The 19,839-nt window shown below is 36.5% G+C and overlaps 1 protein-coding gene and 1 pseudogene across 1 annotated transcript; both read left to right on the top strand.

The window, feature by feature from the left end:
* Window positions 1-3,871: 3,871 nt before the first annotated feature.
* On the top strand, window positions 3,872-17,392 carry LOC129553618 (olfactory receptor 52A1-like; annotated as a pseudogene).
* A 684-nt stretch (window positions 17,393-18,076) lies between these two features.
* On the top strand, window positions 18,077-19,033 carry LOC129553619 (olfactory receptor 52A5-like). Its single transcript, XM_055422414.2, has one exon. The coding sequence runs from the start codon at window positions 18,077-18,079 to the stop codon at window positions 19,031-19,033; it is 957 nt and encodes a 318-aa protein (XP_055278389.2).
* The last annotated feature ends 806 nt before the right edge of the window (window positions 19,034-19,839 follow it).

Genomic DNA, 19,839 nt, shown 5'->3' on the forward strand with positions numbered 1-19,839 from the left:
AATAGTACAGATCTTATTGTGAGTTTTGTTAGAGAATGATCTCACATAGATTTATAAAAGATGAAGAACGTCTGTAATGCACAGACAACAGAAAGGCATGAAAGATTTATCTCACTGATATCCATCCATTGCGGATGGCCCGGCACCACGTGATTTAGAGTTCCTGACACTGACTGGGTGATGTTACAGAAGGTGCAGATAGAAACAAGGGGCATTTCAGGACTCATAAAGGAAAAGAATAAGAATTCTAAACCATAGGTGATAGTGATATGAAGCTGACTGCATGCTTCAGGCATCTGGTAAGAGCAGAACCAGCTCCCAACAATTGTCAAGTGAGTCTCACTATTCTCAAGTCTATCTCCATAACTTTTCATTACCAGTTTTTTAAATAATAATCACCCTATCTCATCAACCTTTACTCACTCATGTACTTCCCACCTGATATCCAACTCTCTCTACTTGCCTGATCATGCTCAAATGTTGCTCCTTCCTCTTGAAAAAGTCAAACAGTGTTTGTTCTCAAAGGACTCCTATTCTAATTCTGATTATCCTTTTTGTCTGATTATCTAAGAAAGAAAATTTGACTACTATTAGAGTCAGTGATGCAAAGCTTGATCATAAAATTAATCATTGGGGAGCAAACCTATGGGTATTCAACAGCTTACTTTAATGACTACTCTATTCTAAATATGAAAACAGATATAAGGATCCTACATTAAAATTATCTCTTCATTCTTTTACTTGAGATTTAGCATCATGAACCACAACTTCTTCCTGCATTACTGCCCTATCTGTTGACTTTCCGTACAGGATTATTTTATCATGAGATTACTGATTTATAGAAACTTTAGAGGAGAATCTCTGAAAGAATGAAACAACCTAAGCTTATATTTACAGAATTATGAACATGTCTATAATGTTTTGAGAATTTCCTGATTCTAATTACATAATATTTAATAACTGATGCTTTCAGTTAGAAAAGAACATTAATATAAGGTGCGAACCCAGGTTCTCAGAAAAATTAGTTTTCAGCGAATTGAGAAATGATGAAAATTTCTTCAGTTGCTCTGTAGTCTCTGCTGAATTACCTCTGGTGTCCCAATGTCAGCCCTCTGTCTTCCATTTCTATGTTTAACTCCCTTTTAAGAACATGTCCTTTCACCCCTTCACTCTTTCACCCCTTCACTGTTAATTTCTTATGTCTGGGTTCACAAAAAAAATGATACAAGTGTTCCAAATTATCTATTTCATTAAGAATTGGTGAGCCTAAATTAGCCATAAATTAGCTTATGATAATGGTAGCTGTGAATAAAGAAGAAACAAGGCTCTATTCCAATCAAGTAACACATTTACCCATGTTACTATATACTTCAGTTGTTAAAAATGATAAGTGATAAAGGTTTAGATAAAATGATAAGTGATAAATTATCATAAAATGACAAATGATAAAGGTTTCAGTTCAGTTCAGTTCAGTTCAGTCGCTCAGTCGTGTCCGACTCTTTGTGACCCTACTAATCACAGCACACCAGGCCTCCCTGTCCATCACCAACTCCCGGAGTTCACTCAAACTCACCTCCATTGAGTTGGTGATGCCATCCAGCCATCTCATTCTCTGTCATCCCCTTCTCCTCCTGCCCCCAATCCCTCCCAGCATCACAGTCTTTTCCTCTTTGCATGAGGTGGCCAAAGTATTGGAGTTTCAGCTTTAGCATCAGTCCTTCCGATGAACACCCAGGACTGATTTCCTTTAGGATGGACTGGTTGGATCTCCTTGCAGTCCAAGGGACTCTCAACAGTCTTCTCCAACACCACAGTTCAAAAGCATCGATTCTTTGGCCATCAGCTTTCTTCACAGTCCAACTCTCACATCCATACATGACCACTGGAAAAACCATAGCCTTGACTAGACGGACCTTTGTTGGCAAAGTAATGTCTCTGCTTTTTAATATGCTATCTAGGTTGGTTTAGATAAATACATAACAATGTTATTCCCAACACTGCAGAGGAAGACATTCATTTTCTACTGCTTAGTTTATGTTTACCTTTTCTTATCAACTTTGTAGAATATCAGCTGATCATATAAATGTGGATTTTCTTCCAAGACTTCCATTCTGAATCACTAATCTAACCTTATATCTATGGTGATCCCAAAATGTCTTGATTATTATGGTTTTATATTGAGTACTAATTGAAGATATTATAATACTCAAAACTTATACTTTTTTAAAGGTTACTTTGGATCCGTCACCTTGAGTTTCCTTATAAAATATAGAATCAGTTTCTGAATTATTGGCAAAATTTGTGTTAGGATTCTTACAGGATAAATTTAAAGGAACTGACATCTTAACAGTATTCCAATATATATAGGTGACAAAGCTCTCTGTTGCTTTAGTTCTTGTCTACTGTCTCTAAACAATGTTTGTAATTTTCAGTACAGAATTTTTCATTTTATTTTATCATACACAGAAATGTATCTTAATGTAACATGTTTTTATTCTCTATAACTAATTATTATTTTTTACTTTCCAGTTATTTTTTCCAGTAATGAGAATTATTATATAACAATTATATGATACAAAACACTTTTCATACAAACCTTATATCTTATAACCTTGTTAATATCACTTATGACAAAGGCCATTACCTTTATTAATATACTATTTAAGACTTTTCAAATTAAAAATTGTGCCCATTACAAATAAAGTATAAATTTGGCATCATGTGTGTCAGCCTTGCACACAAATAAAAATATTACCATTTTCTCATTCAATATTCTATTCTTCTGGGAGTTATGAACCCATTCCAGTATTCTTGCCAGAGAAATCCCACGGACAGAGTCTAAGACTCGTGAGCTATGGTCCTTGGGGTCGCAAACAGTTGGACATGACTTAGCAACTGAGCACATCAATTCATAAAATAAGAGTTATAGCTATTTATCAGAACCTTATCATAACTTTTAATTTCTAATTGAGTTCTTTTAAATCATTGGATTAGTGAAGATTCTCCAGAGTAGCAGAACCAATAGGATGGAGATGGATAGATAGATTTATTGATTTAGAGACACAGAGAGATTGATTGGGCTTCCTTGTCGTTTCAATGGTAAAGTATCCGCCTGCAATGCAGGAGATGGGGGTTTATTCCTTGGGTTGGTAGGATCTCCAGGAGGAGGGTACGGCAACCCACTCCCCTATTCTTGCCTGTAGAACTTCATGTACAGAGGGAACTTGTGGGCTACAGTCCATAATATCTCAAAGAGTAGAATACGACTGTTAGCATGCATGCACACATGTAATTAAAGAACATTATAGGTTCAAATTTTTCTTTCCAGAATTCCTTCATTGAAAGGAAGAGTCAAATATTTAAAATATTTATTTAAGAAAAGTTAAAAACATTTATTTTGATTAAATTTAATTAAAAACATTTAAAAACTGAATTCATTGGCAAAGGAGCATGTCTATATTTAATTAGACTTAAGACATTTTTTGTTAATGAAAACAGTAGAAAAGGAACTCAAATTATACAGAGAAAACTGGTGTATATAAATATCTCTTATTTGACCTTTTAGGAAAGAGAAGAGTAAGGAGGTGTCTGCAAGTTTTGGTAATGATTTCAGGGATAATGGGTGAACCTAAGATGACATAACTAAAATCTTCTGGGTCTCTTGTGGTTTGACTGCTGGCTAACAAATCCCTCACTTAAAGGCTACAAATTGTCTTTCTCCACACATTCATTAAAAATATTAAAATTTATTTCTAGCAGCTTTCTTCTTCAATTCAAACTGAATAATTGATGCTATGCCTCCGAATAATACAGATCTTGGTTTTATTGGAGAATGAACACAAAAACATGATCTCAGACAAATGTATAAAAGATGAAGAAGGTCTGTATTACAGAGACAAGAGAAAAGCATGAAAGGCTGTCCCTGAGATGTCCACCCATTGCAGATGGTTCCAGCACCAAAGGGATGTGGAATTTTGACATCAGCCAGGTACAGTTACAGATGGTCCAGATAGAAAGCATTGTAGAATATATAATACAAAAATATTAAGAAGAGTTGGTGTTTGATAAGAGCTGAGTGAGGTCGATATGAAGAGCTGACAGTGCTCTGCAGATATCTGGTAAGAGTAGAACCAGTTTCCAACTTTTGATAAGTAAGCCTCACTATTCCCAAATTTACCTCAGTAACTTTTCATTAACAGCTATAATCACTCCATCCTATCAACCCTGTACTCACTTGTGTACTTCCCACCTGCCATCCCACTATCTGTACTTGCTCAAATATTGCTCCTTCCTCTTGAAAAAGTCAGACACCCTGATAGTTCTTAAAGGATTCCTATTCTATCCCTGATTATCCTTGAGACAGAAAAATTTTACTACTGTTAGAGTCAATGATGTATGAATTGACCATAAAATGAGTCATTGGAGTGCTAACCTAAGCTATCCAACCTTAGTTGGATGACTAAGCTATCCAACAGCTTATTTTAATGACCAATCTAGCCTAAAATACACAGCAACTGATACAGACTTCCGGCATTAAAGTGATTCTTGCTGACTTGTTTCTTTCATTTGAGGTTAAACATCATGAACCACAGCTGCTTCCTGCATTGCTGCCCTATTTGTTGACACAGTATAGGGTTAGCTGATCATGAGTTTACTGACATAAACCAATTTTACTGAAAAGTTTATGAAAGAATGAAATAACTTAACCTTATTTTAACAGCTTTACTAATATTTCTCTAATATGTGGTTTGAGAATTTCTTGATTCAAAATATATAATGGTTAATGGGTAATGATTTTGATCAGATGACTTCCATATAACACATAAGATCAAAGCTTTCAGAAAAAAATTATCAGTGAATCAAGTATGATTAAATTTCTTTGCTTACTTTAAATTTATCTTCTTAAACATTTCTGTAATCCCCTGATCAGCTCTCTGTCTTCCATTTATAGTTCTATATTTGATTTCTTTTTTTAAAATTTATTTATTTTAATCAGAGGCTAATTACTTTGCATTATTGTATTGGTTTTGCCATACATTGACATTAATCTGCCCTGGGTGTACATGTGTTCTCCATCTTGAGCCCCCCTCCCACCTCCCACCTCCCTCCTCATCCCATCCCTCTGGTTCATCCCAGTACACCAGCCCCAAGCATCCTGTATCATGCATCAAACCTGGACCCTGTATACGAGACAGCAAAAGAGACACAGATGTATAAAATAGTCTTTTGGACTCTGTGGGAGAGGGCAAGGGTGGGATGATTTGGGAGAATGGCATTGGAACATGTATATTATTATATTTTATTTCTTTTAAGGAACATGTCCCTCTAAGCCTTCATTTTCTATCAACTCCTTATGCCTTAACCCACAAAAATGACCCATGTTCCAGATTATCTATTTCTCATTAAGAATTAATGAGCCCAAATTAATCAAGTCTCATGGTAATGATAGCTCTGGAATGTTAAATGCAAGAACAAAGTCTCTATTCTGATTAATTTACCCATTTACTGATGTTCCTTGGCTTCCCTGGTGGCTGGAACTCAAGAATCTGCCTCCAATATGAGAGACCTGGGTTCAACCCCTGGATCAGGAAGATCCCCTGGAGAAGGGAATGGCAAACCACTCTAGTATTCTTGCCTGGAGAATCCCATGGACAGAGGAGCTTGGGTCCATGGGGTCCCAAAGAGTCAGACATGACTGAATGACTAGCACACACACAACAGATGTTCCTATATCCTTTAGTCCTAAAGAATGAGTCCCTCCGTACCTCTACATTTGTCTGCTCTTCTCTTGCTTCCTGAAGGTCACTCCACTCTAATTACCTTGTTATTTGTATTACAGAATTTATTTTATTTATTTTAGCCACAGAAATTTAAGTATTTCCACTATTAGAAACATAACCAAAACACACCACAGTTTTATTAGAAAAGTAAAAAGAGGTAGCAAGAAATCTTGACCCAGATTCTGCAAATGTACACAGATTTGAATGACTTTCCTAAAACTCTTCTTCACATTCTCCTGAAAAGACATCTAGTCTGACACAGAGGCAGACAACATAGATCCATACATAGACAAAAATATTTTGCTTTTCAGTAACAAAATGTTTGTATGTTGACTCTCTTTCTTAGAGAGCATTCTGCACTAATGTAATGATCGAACTCTTACTAGTCCAAACCAACTCTTTTTGACTGAGTGACAACTGAGAATAACAGAATACTGAAGCAGTAACGGGAATGTGAAATGTGGAGAGAATCATCAACCTCTGACTAAAACATAATTGCCAACCAAAATAAACAAGTATACTTGTTTGGTCCACAGTTCTGAGATGAAATAACAGACAAGTCAGCAGTTGATTCCCTTACTGAGGAATTTAGCTGGTTCTATGTAACACAGTTGCACATCACATTTTTAGGTATTGTGGATGCCTTTCCTAAAAAAAAATGTGTCTTTATGGATCTTTCTTTTACCTTCTATATATGAATGAGGTGGATGATGTGTTCTGAGCTCTACCAAAATCATACACACTCAGTACGATGACTTTGGATGAAAATAGGAAGTAGAAGAGGGAGTAGCACTGACAGAAAAATGTTTTTTGTTTGCATCTGGAGACCCAAGGACACTGCCTCTTTCCAACATCATAGTTTTCATGCCTTCTGTATTGACCCTAATAGGGATCCCAGGCCTAGAGTCTGTGCAGTGTTGGATTGGGATTCCATTCTGTGTCCTGTATCTCATTGCTATGATCAGAAATGCCTTGCTTCTGATCATCATCAAATGAGATCCCAGCCTCCATGAGCCCAAGTACATTTTTCCCAGGCATGCTAGGAGTCATAGATATTATACTTCTTACCAGTATTGTGCACAAGATGCTTGGAATTTTCTGGTTTCATGTACCAGAAATATATTTTGATTCTTGCCTACTTCAAATGTGGCTCATCCACACATTTCAGGGCATAGAGTTAGGCATCTTGCTGGCCATGGCCCTGGACTGCTGTGTAGCCATCTGTTACCCACTCAGACAAGCTGCCATCTTACCCCTCTTCTAGTCACCCAAATAGCAGCTGCAGAAACACTCAGGACTGCCACTCTTGTAACTCCATCCCTAGTACTGATAAAGTTTCAGTTTCAGTTTTATTATAGAGCAGTCATCTCCCACTCCTACTGTGAGCATATGGCCATTGTGAAACTGGCTGCAGAAAATATCAGAGTCAACAAAATCTATGGTATGTTTGTGGCTTTCAACATTGCAGTGTTTGATCTCACATTCATTACATTGTCCTGTATGCAGATATTTATCACAGTTTTTTGATTTCCCCGAAAGGAGGCCAGGTTGAAAGCATTCAGTACTTGCATCGCTCATATCTGTGTCTTTCTCCAGTTCTACTCCCTTGGTTTCTTCCCATTCTTTGCACATAGATTTGGTTCTCATATCCCACCTTATATTCACATCCTCTTTCCTAGCACTTATCTATTGGTCCCTCCATTTCTCAATCCACTTGTCTATGGTGCAAAGACCAAGCAGATCTGTATCCATATGGTAAAAAGGTTCTGTTTATAAAATTTACCATAAATAATACTTTCAGGCTTTTCCTTTTGTAAAATAGTAACAATCTTTCAAAACAAAACAACAAAAATCCATGTTATTTGTGATTCCAGAATGTTCTAATTGTATTTTTTACTGTTGTTATTTTTAATTTGCCAGCATGTAAGCTGGTTTCCAGATTCTATTTGCCCATGACAATTATCTGTCAGAAGGATTGTGACATCTACTTGGTTAGTGAGAATAAGAAACATAAAACAATACAGTAGTGAATGTGTGTCTTTTCCTTTTCTTTCAGAAATTGTGATGTAATGAAAAATTTAGGAAAGGATTTGTAGGTGCATATAATGTTATATTACTCAAATGGATTGTTACATATTTATGCTTATATTGTAAAATATTATTTAATCTTTAAAACAAATGATTTGTGTCCATGTGTTAGACTTCAACATAAAGCTTTAAAATAGTAAGAAAAAAAATCCTTAGAAATGAAAAGATAAAGGAAAGTCTGAGGAATTCCTGTAGGTTAAAGAAGTCTAAAGAGATATGAATATTAAAAGCACTGTGTTGATCCTGAATCAGATTTTGGACAGTTAGACTATGTGTCTGCAGAAGGAAATGGCAACCCACTCCAGTATTCATGCCTGGAAAATTCCATTGACAAAGGAGCCTGGTGGGCTATAGTCCATGGGGTCACAGAAGGACTGACCAACAAACACTTCACTTTCCCTCTCTCAACATTATGAAAAATAAAATGGTTTCTTTCTCATCTTCAATTTGCTTGGGTTTTTTGTTGCTTAGTCACTAAGTCATGTCCAACTCTTTGCAACACCATGGACTATAGCCCATCAAGCTCCTCTGTCCATGAGATTTCCCAGTCAAGAATACCGGAGTGGGTTGCCATTTCCTTCTTCACGGGAATCCTGATCCAGGAGCTGAATATAGTTTCCTGTGTCTCCTGCATTGTAGGAGGATTCTTTACTGTTGAGTCACCAGGAAAGCACCTGGCATTTTCGTATAAACACTGTTGTATTTTCAACATAAAGTACAAAATAAGATTCTATATCTTATTCATAATATTATATATGCAAATATGTATTTTTTTTTCCCCTGCCTGACCACTTTTCTGCTTTTAGATTCTAGTTAGGCATTTCCACTTCCTTGGTGGCTCAGACGGTAAAGCGTCTGTCTACAATGCGGGAGAGTTGGGTTCGATCCCTGGGTCCGGAAGATTCCCTGGAGAAGGAAATGGCAACTCACTCCAGTACTCTTGCCTAGAAAATCCCATGGACGGAGGAGCCTGGTGCCCATGGGGTCGCAAAGAGTCGGACATGACTGAGCGACTTCACTTTCACTTTCTTAAGGAATTTAGCCATTTTCCTTTTTTTTTCCTCTACCCCTCCTAGTAGCACTCATGCTGGGTATAATATAGATCACACTGATTTATTTGTATATTCATGACCGACACATACAAGACACATTTTAATTATGAATAAATAATTATAATAATTTAAATAATTATAATATAATAAATAATAAATATATAAAAATATATAGTATATAATAAATAAATAATTATAATAAATAATGAATGAGCATTCAGAAAATAAATTCATAAAAATACTACCAAATTTTCATAATAAGCATTTATTCTCAGAACAGTAATAATAATAATGACAATAATTTACGTGATTTCCTAATGAGGGAATGTAGAGGAAGAGGTGTTCCAAACTCAAAAAAACTTATTTTCACATCTATAAAATGATATTTCCTGCTTTTTAATTATTTGTGATTATTTTTAGAACAGTTTAAGGTGTTTACCAAAAAGTCGAGTAGAATGTCAAATTCCAATATAAACTTTCTCCCCAGAATAAACATTTAACAACTGTATTTGAGCTTCAGTTCAGTTCAGTTCAGTGGCTCAGTCGTGTCCGACTCTTTGTGACCCCATGAATCACAGCATGCCAGGCCTCCCTGTCCATCACCAACTCCCGGAATTCACTCAAACTTAGCAGCAGCAGCAGCAGCATGTCCATCGAGTCGGTGATGCCATCCAGCCATCTCATTCTCTGTCGTCCCGTCTCCTCCCACCCTCAATCCCTCCCAGCATCAGAGTCTTTTCCAGGGAGTCAACTTGTCACATGAGGTGACCAAAGTATTGGAGTTTCAGCTTTAGCATCAGTCCTTCCAATGAACACCCAGGATTGATCTCCTTTAGAATGGACTGGTTGGGTCTCCTTGCAGTCCAAGGGACTCTCAAGAGTCTTCTCCAGCACCACAGTTCAAAAGCATCAATTCTTCGGTGATCAGCTTTCTTCACAGTCCAACTCTCACATCCATACATGACCACGGGAAAAACCATAGCCTTGATCATTAAATCACATCACCATATTTATTTTATGTATTCTAAATTTAAAAGCATATATCTAATAATTTTTTAGTATGGTGTCTGTATACTATAAAGAATCTTTTAAAAAAAATTATTGAGATATAATTTACATACTATGTAGAACAATCCTTTAAGAGTATATGACTGGATTTTGATATACCCCCAAAATTGGACATTCATAACTATTATCAAATTCCTGAACATTTTCATCATCCCAATAAAGATATTCTATCCCCCTTTAGCAGCCACTCCCCATTCTCCTGCCCCCATTTCATGGCACACATTAATTGACTTTCTGTGTCTGTGACTTCACTTCTCTGGACATCTCATGTAAGTGAAATGAAACAATATTTGACCTTTTATGACCAGCTGCTTTTGCTTAAACTAATGTTCTCAAGGTTCATTTGGATTGTAGCTAAATAAGAGTTTCATTTATCTTCATATTTGAATGATATTCTAATGCATGAAATACCTGAGTCTACTCTTGCACCAAAGAAACAGATCTCTTTCCAAATAAGCTTTTCTATGATCCCTCTCTCTCTGCCTGGTAATGACATCCACTTTCACTCAGAAAATTCCACAAGGGATCCCCAGGCTTGTTTTTATTTTTCACATTTCACTTAAACTTATTTCCTTTTATTTGATTATGTGCACTCGTTTTGGGTTTTATTTCTCTGGCGCGGATACTCAGCTGTGGCTGATTTCAATCTGCTGATGTGAATCACTGAGTACCCAGGTGTGAAGACATGCACATACCCTGATCCAGGCTGAGCTGGCTTATCTGTATATCTGCCTTCAATCTTGTACCATTGCTTTTTCTAAGATGATGATGATTTTATGGCTGTTTAATAAGAGGATGTGGTCAGTGAGTCTCTTAATTCAAAAGAAATAGAGCTTCTAAATAGGGCCTGACCCATTGACATAGGGCAAAACCAGTGTGATTTTAATTAAGGCCTTTAGGTAATATAGGGTTGATAACTTCTCTCTTGTACTTTTCAGAAAATTGAAATATTTTCCTTCCTCCTTTTGATGCTAAAGTTTAAAATCCCTATTGTGAGTCATCAACCTTGATTAAACCAAGTAAGTGTAATACCTGACATAAATAACAGCTTCAGGTTGGGAAATTGATATAAATTTTAGAAGGACACTAAAATTTTTGAAAATGTATACTATTTTTTCATGACCACTCTGAACATAACTGGGACAATTTGGAGAGAGATGGTTTGGAATCACAAAAGATTTGTGTCTCCAGATTTTGCCCAGAAGAAGATCAGAAATTGACTGATAACTGAGGCTCTGAGGTCAGCCCCAACCATGTGCCTAAATAAGAAATATTGGTACCTCAACTAGAATTAAATTACAAAATACATATTTTCACTTCTCTGCCAGCATGTCCACGCTGATCAATCTGAATATCTCAAGATGTTATTGTCTACCTTTATTATTTCATTATTTTTGTAAATAAGCATCATTGATTATTTTGTGTGGTCTTGGGGCACTGTCTTCTCTTAGAAATTTTTAAAAGGAGGCTAATTTTATTTCCCAGTCCCAAAGTGAAACCAAAGTTTGAGAAAGTTTTTTAGATGAAAAACCATTAGAGAATAAATCTTGTATGTTCTGAACAACAGTGTGCCTTTTTCATTCTTGTCTCCAGTGAACCTGAAAGCTCACCAGGGACTGGTAAAAACAAATCCCCCAGGTGCATGCTATAGTATAAAACATTCATCCTTCACTATCTGAATTGTCAGATCATTTTCTGCTTTATGGTTTTGACCTGTATCACCACAGATGATTCCTGGTAAGTCTTTGGGTTTGAAATTCTATACTGAGTGTGGGAAACTGGAGGCTTGGTTTCATTATACATATATAATATATAATTGTATATATTGTGTATAATTGTACACAATATAATATATAATATTATTTATATTATAATACAATTGTGTATAATTGTAATATAATATAATTGTATACAATACAATAATATACAATTGTGTATAATTGTACACAATATAATATATACAGAATATAATTGTGTACTTGTGTACATAAGTACACAACTTGATCATATAATTCCAGGATAAAAAAATATATAATTTTACAGTAATTAAGTGATCAAATGCTAGGAAGATATGCCCTATACTTTTCACAGCATTTCAGAATCAATTAAGCCATGCTTGGTGACAAACTATAAAGTGAGGCTGACAAAATGAAGGACCTTTCGAGAATAATATCCGTGCTGATAGATGAATGGAAAGCTTATTTGTTAAGAGATCAGGAAATTATACATGTTTAGACTAGAAAAGATGCAAGAAGAAATGATACCCTTCAAGTAATTCAGTAAAAATCCTCTTTCAAATAAAATGCTCTTTTAATATCTCAAGTGATTTGTGAGAAAAAGGTAAAAGTCCATTTATTAAAAACCGGCATTTATTGACAGATCAATACAACTTATGTTTCCTTCCAAATATTTAGATGGATTATGTCATATAATACAATCACACTGTAATATGTTTCTATCCACGAATATGTCTTTAGTAATAAAGAAATTGAGACCATGTAAAGTTTCATAACTGTCCATGTCAAATTTAAACTCTGTTGAATGACTTCAGATCCTGTGCAATTCACTGCCATGACTCATAGCTAATGTGCATCATTGGATTGCAGATTTGGGAATTTAATAAGGAATTTAGAAGGAGCCCGTTTAAGGATGTTGTATAGAAGGTCTGTTTGACATTCAGAGCTGATGTGAAATGTGGCAAGCTATCTGAGAAAACAGAGTCCTCTGTCACTGGAGTACTTGAGATAAAGCTCAGTGGGTGAATGTCAGAGAGTTCATTGAGGAAAAATTCCTGAGATTGTAGGGAGTTTGGATTTAGAGTCCTGAGTTCCTTAAATCTTTTAGATCCTGAAATTTAGCATGAATCAAAATTGGACCTGTATTTAACACTAATAATTCATGTTTTATGCTATAAAGATGACCGAAGTATATTTACCTTGGCTTATGAATTTCAGTGTTTAAGATATCTTTCCTCTCTTTCTAAACAAACACATCTATACACACAAAATTCCTTTCAGCTTGTCTTTTGTCATTCTTTGCTATAATTCTCAATCCAAGAACACTCTTAGCCTCATCCCTTCCAACTTTTGTTACATAAAGACAGTGAGTCCAGCAGATTTTTCATTCTTGTTATTCTTTTGCTAGACCACATTTCCTCATAATATAATGTATGGCCTATCACAAATATCATTCTGACTTAGTCTCCCATACAAGTCTCATCACACTGAGCTGCCATGTCTTTCAAGCCATTCATCAAGCTGCTAGAAGATGAATTTTTTTACCTTCCAAAAAAAGATGATCTTAAATCCTAAAATGTTAAATCATTTGGTTTAAAACACTAACTTCACTTTTTGTGTTCTTTGCTTTATATTATCCATCATTTCTGTTTATGAAATATATTATATATGAAGTATGTTTGTTTATATACAGCTCTGCCATAGCTCATGATCTTCTGTGGCTTTTGTACAAACTATGTTCTCTTTGAGTGTCCCCCACATCTCTTTTATCTGATTATGATTTCACTGAAAAATGATTCCACTTCCTAGGCAATTTATTCTCCCAATTTGATTAAAGGCACATAACCATTAATTCTTAATCATTAAAGACTGTCGTGTTTTTTTCTGCCCTGTAAGAAAACAGAGGAGAAAGCAATGGCAACCCACTCCAGTACTCTTGCCTGTAAAGTCCCATTGACGGAGGAGCCTGGTAGGCTGCAGTCCATGGGGTCGCTACAAGTCAGACATGACTGAGTGACTTCACTTTCACTTTCACACATTGGAGGAGGAAATGGCAACCCACTCCAGTGTTCTTGCCTGGAGAATCCCAGGGATGGAGGAGCCTGGTGAGCTGCTGTCTATGGAGTCGCACAGAGTTGGACATGACTGAAGCGACTTAGCAGCAGCAGCAGCAGTAAGAAAACAATATTTAACAACCAAGGAAGCCTTGCTATAGAATAATATTATTAGGACTCATGAAGTTAGTGTCAATGATAAAAACTAATCTAAGAAATAGAAAAGGCTACAGCATAGTAAAAAGCAAAGACATTGCTTTGCTGACAAAGATCAGTATAGTTAAAGCTATAGTTTTTCCAGTAGTCACTTATGTATGTGAGAGTTGGACTATAAAGAAGACTGAGAGCTGAAGAATTGATGCTTTCGAACTGTGGTGTTGAAGACTCTTGAGAGTCCCTTGGGCTGCAAGGAGATCAAACCAGTCCATCCTAAGGAAATCAATCCTGAATATTCATTGGAAGGACTGATGCTGAAGCTGAAGTTCCAATACTTTGGCCACCTGATGGCGAAGAACTGACCCATTGGAAAATACCCTGATGCTGGGAAAGATTGAAGGCAGGAGGAGAAGGGGATGACAGAGGGTGAGGTGTTTGGATGGCATCACTTACTCAATGGACATGAGTTTGAGCAAACTCCAGGAGACAGTGAAGGACAGGGAAGTCTGGAGTACTGAAGTCCATGGGGTTGCAAAGAGTCAGACATGGATGAGAGACTGAACAACAACAAGAAATAGAAAATGTTATTTGAGCCAAATTGAGGAATATAACTGAGGAATAGCATCTTTAAAAGCTCTCAGAACTGTTGTTCCCCCTATTAGAACTCAAAGTATGGTTATATAAATTTTTTGAGACAGAGAACTGTACCGTAAAAGATGTATTTTTGACGGTTTACATGATCCAGACCTGCAAGTACAAAGTGGTGGGTTATTCTGAGCCCTTAGAAGATCAAAGAGTTTTAAGGAGTTGTCTTACTGGTTCCAGGAGAGTATTGCTCTTTATAGTGGACCAGGTGTGCCTGCAGATGGGGGCAGTTGGGTCAATGCATACTTCATATAAACAACACATAGCAGGGAAAGAAGGGAGGCAAAAAGGCAGAGGGTATGTATTCATGTTTAAATTTTTTGTCTTATGTATATAATATGAATTTTATTTCACATTAGAAATGTAAAACTATCACCTGTAGAGGAAACTGCTTTAGTACTTTCTTCATAAGAGATATGATCTTTCAGACTGAAGACACTCTTGTCTAGTTTACATATCTGCTTGTTTGTTTACTGCAGTCTTCTCTTGTTGCTCAACTTTCTCTAATTATTCACAATATTTACTTCTGTAGAGCTTTGACTTCCACGGTATTCAGATTCTATTGAACAAATATTCCTTATATGACCAAGTTAAATCTCTCAAATTAACATTCCAGATAAAGAGAGTAGCACACATTTTTTTGAGAAAAATCACAGAGATTGTTGAAGTGTATGTGGAGGAATGATGTTGCACGTGGGTTCTATGTCAGACATGTAGCATCTGATAAACATATACTATATTGTATGTACTATAATTCTGTGGTGAATTAAGAAGTTAATATAGGAGATATTTTCTTTCAGATTCTGAAGAAGAACAAACTGATTGAACTATTTAGTGTATTTTCATTAAAAACCCATCCCATCACGATTTAGTTACACTCTGATGTCTATCTCAAAAGAATCACTAAATTAGATCTGTAAAATTTCAGAGGACACAAACTACCTTTTTATTTTTTCTGGGTCAATAGACCATAGAATTTAGATCGAAGTATTATTTATAATAGCAATAAGTCTCGGTTTCCACTAAAAAATAAGGTAATGATGTCAATGGCTTCTCTGGTGGCTCAGTGATAAAGAATCCACCTGCTAGTGCAGGAGATGTGGGTTTGATCCCTTGGTCAGGACGATCCCCTGGAGAAGGAAACGGCAACCCAATCCAATATTTGGACATGACTTGATGACTTATAAACAACAAAATAATGCCAGTATCTTAATCCAAGGAAAATAAAGTAATTTAAAAGTTAAAAACCTTAAAAACAGAACAATACAAAACATATTTGGTAAGTGGTCATCACTATTTGGACATCACTTGATGACTTATAAACAACAAAATAGTGCCAGTATCTTAATCCAAGGAAAATAAAGTAATTTAAAAGTTAAAAACCTTAAAAACAGAACAATACAAAATATATTTGGTAAGTGGTCATCACTTTTTGGACATCACTTTTTGAATTCCAAGCACTCTGCACAATATAGTTACTTCATATACCTGCAATAAATAAGTTGATATTTGTTTCCCATTTTCTGCAAATAATACTTGGATCATAGTGGTTGTTTAATTAACATGTATTGAATAAAATCACTAGGAAATAAATTCAAAAGTGTGTAGTAGTGTTACATTCTAATTTGCAAAACATCTATTCTGGTATATTGTATATTTGCTCAATGGAGAGATCCTGAATATAGGTCTCCAAAAGGAAAAATTTGACAGCAGATGAATAAATTTTAAGAAAAAAAAAGCAATAAATGCTCTTGCAATTGACCTGAGATAGGTCAAAGATATCATTTTTTTGTCTCAGAGATAATCTATCAGGGAGAAAACTTGAAGGATAACAGAGAGGACAAGAACATGAGATTTTTCTTGTTCCAAATCTGTTGCTTTAGGATTTCTCCTTGTCTTTATGTTTTATATGTTGTCTTAATGGTTCTAAAAATGAGCTGTACAATTAGTCAAAGGAAATATTTATAATTAGAAAATTCATATTTTACTTTTACTGGGGTTAAAGACACACACATGTGAACATATATTATATGCCATTCAGGAAGAAACATTAGGGAATTGGTGGGAAGATCTGCTGGAGAAGGGATAGACTACCCACTCCAGTATTCTTGGGCTTTCCTTGTGGCTCAGCTGGTAAAGAATCCTCCTGTAATGATGGAGACCTGGGTTTGATCCCTGGGTTGCGAAGATCCCCTGGAAAAGGGAATGGCTATCTATACCACTATTCTGGCCTGGAGAATTCCATGGACTGTATGATCCACGGAGTCACAAAGAGTCGGACACGACTGAGCAACTTACATTAGCAGGCAAGAAAAACCCTGAAGACTTTGGAAAATGATAAGACAAAGCCACTCATAGGAGGCCCTGGAAGCATACAGTGTTATGGGTGAAGTAATCACTGAAGAGCAGAGACTAAGAGATGAATCTGCTCCTACGAAAAACAGCTGTATAAAAGAAAAAAGTTTACCTGTAAAGAAATTGTAGTTTTAGTGGATATAAGATGTTCGAGGCTTTAAGTAAAAGAAACATTAAATTTCATAGAGAGTTGTATGTTACCGCAAATAGTTAACAAAAACTAACTATTCAGGCTTAATGCTTATTGATAATGAAAGGGAAGCATAGGAGGTATAGCTTGGTACTTGAAATTGAATACAAGTGATGTGCACACAACAGGACATAGTGAGAAAAGATCTAAAAGAGAGATCTTCAAGCTAAGGATAAAGGGTAACTTAAAGGATGATGGAAAGGCCAAGAACATGAGATTTTCCTTCAAGCTATCCTTCAAGCTAAGGATAAAGGGTAACACCCATTAATTTAAAAGTAATGGATTTATCTTATCAGAGTTTAAGAAAGGGAAGGTAAAGATGTAGAGCTTGTCTTTGGGAAAATACCAAAAATTTGAAAAATTAGATTTAAAGAAATGTGAGAGTCTATTGCAGAGGGATCCAATAATGAAGAGACTAACCTAGGGGGGAAAAAAGTGAGTTTCAATGTGAAAAATATTCTCATTAAACTTGTTTTCTGATTATAATCAAGCAGAATGATTTACCACTGGTATAGATCCATCATGTCTAATCTAGGTATAGTTTAGTTCTTGAAATTCTTTACTCTGAATTAAATGAATTGTTTCCCTCAATTTGAATTGGTGGGTCATAAAGACAGCACTGAGGGTGATTAGCAAACACAAGCTAAAGGGAATTTATTTGTTCCAATAGTCAAGGACTAGAAAGAAGTTATCCAATCCATTTAATTTTTCTCATTGAAAATGATAAAGGCATGCAGAAACATAGAATCTCATAATTGATCATTGAGGAACATTGGGAAAAGAGATGGAAAATTAGAGAGGAGCCATTGGGACCGATAAAATGGTATCCTCCTGATTGAACTAAAGTATGTTTTACTTAAATAATTTATCCTTGTTTTTCATTTTTGAGACTTAACAGGGAATAGGAGGTGAAACAGCAATATCCCTACTTGATTCTACTGACCAAATCGCCATGCTCAGACCCAACGGCTCAGTCTTCATGCCGTCTGTACTAACACTCATCGGGATTCCTGGCCTGCAGTCAGTGCAGTGTTGGATTGGGATTCCATTCTGTGTCATGTACCTTATGGCAGTAATTGGGAATACTCTAATTTTGGTGATAATCAAATATGAAAACAGCCTCCACAGTCCTATGTACATTTTTCTCGCTATGTTGGGGGCTACAGACATTGCACTTAGCACTTGTATTCTCCCCAAAATGTTAGGCATCTTCTGGTTTCATTTAACAGAGATTTCTTTTGAAGCCTGTCTTCTACAAATGTGGCTTCTTCACTCATTCCAGGGAATTGAATCAGGTGTCCTACTGGCGATGGCCTTAGATCGCTATGTGGCCATCTGTAATCCCTTGAGACATGCCAGTATCTTCTCCCAAAAACTCTTGACTCACATTGGGGTTGGGGTGACACTCAGGGCTGCCATACTTGGAGCACCATGCCTGGTACTAATCAAATATCGTCTCAAATTCTACCGAACCACAGTCATCTCCCACTCTTACTGTGAGCACATGGCCATTGTGAAGCTGGCTATTGAAGATACACGGATCAACAAGATCTATGGTTTATTTGTTGCCTTCACTATCTTAGGATTTGACATAATCTTTATCACCTTGTCCTACATTCAGATCTTTATCACTGTCTTTCAACTGCCCCAGAAGGAAGCAAGATTGAAAGCCTTTAATACATGCATCGCTCATATTTGTGTCTTCCTGCAGTTCTACCTCCTTGGCTTCTTCTCTTTCTTCACACACAGGTTTGGGTCTCACATACCACAATACGTTCATATCCTTTTATCTAACCTTTACCTGTTAGTTCCACCTTTTCTCAACCCAATCGTCTATGGAGTGAAGACCAAACAAATCCGTGACCACGTGCTAATCATATTTGTATGCTCCAAACATCTTAATCGTTAGTGGATCTTCCTAAAGAAAATTTCAGTTCAGTTCAGTCACTCAGTCCTGTCCGACTCTTTGCGACCCCATGAATCACAGCACGCCAGGCCTCCCTGTCCATCACCAACTCCCGGAGTTCACTCAAACTCATGGCCATCGAATGGGTGATACCATCCAGCTATCTCATTCTCTGTCATCCCCTTCTCCTCCTGCCCCCAATCCCTTCCAGCATCAGAGTCCTTTCTAGTAAGTCAACTTTTCCCATGAGGTGGCCAAAGTATTGGAGTTTCAGCTTTAGCATCAGTCCTTCCAATGAACACCCAGGACTGATCTCCTTTAGAATGGATTGGTTGGATTTCCTTGCAATCCAAGGGACTCTCAAGGGTCTTCCCCAACACCACAGTTCAAAAGCATCAATTCTTCGGCAATCAGCTTTCTTAACAGTCCAACTCTCACATCCATACATGACCACGGGAAAAACCATAGCCTTGACTAGACGGACCTTGGTTGGCAAAGTAATGTCTCTGCTTTTTAATTTGCTATCTAAGTTGGTCATAACTTTCCTTCCAAGGAGTAAGCGTCTTTTAATTTCATGGCTGCAATCAGCATCCACAGTGATTTTGGAGTCCCCAAAAATGAAGTCTGATACTATTTCCACTGTTTTCCTATCTATTTCCCATGAAGTGATGGGACCAGATGCCATGATCTTTGTTTTCTGAATGTTGAGCTTCAAGCCAAATTTTCACACTCCTCTTTCACTTTCATCAAGAGGCTTTTGAGTTCCTCTTCACTTTCTGCCATAAGGGTGGTGTCATCTGCATATCTGA

The sequence above is a fragment of the Moschus berezovskii genome, chromosome 14 (assembly GCF_049115385.1).
Source record: "Moschus berezovskii isolate FMDL1 chromosome 14, NW_MosBer_1.0, whole genome shotgun sequence".
Lineage (NCBI taxonomy): Eukaryota > Metazoa > Chordata > Mammalia > Artiodactyla > Moschidae > Moschus > Moschus berezovskii.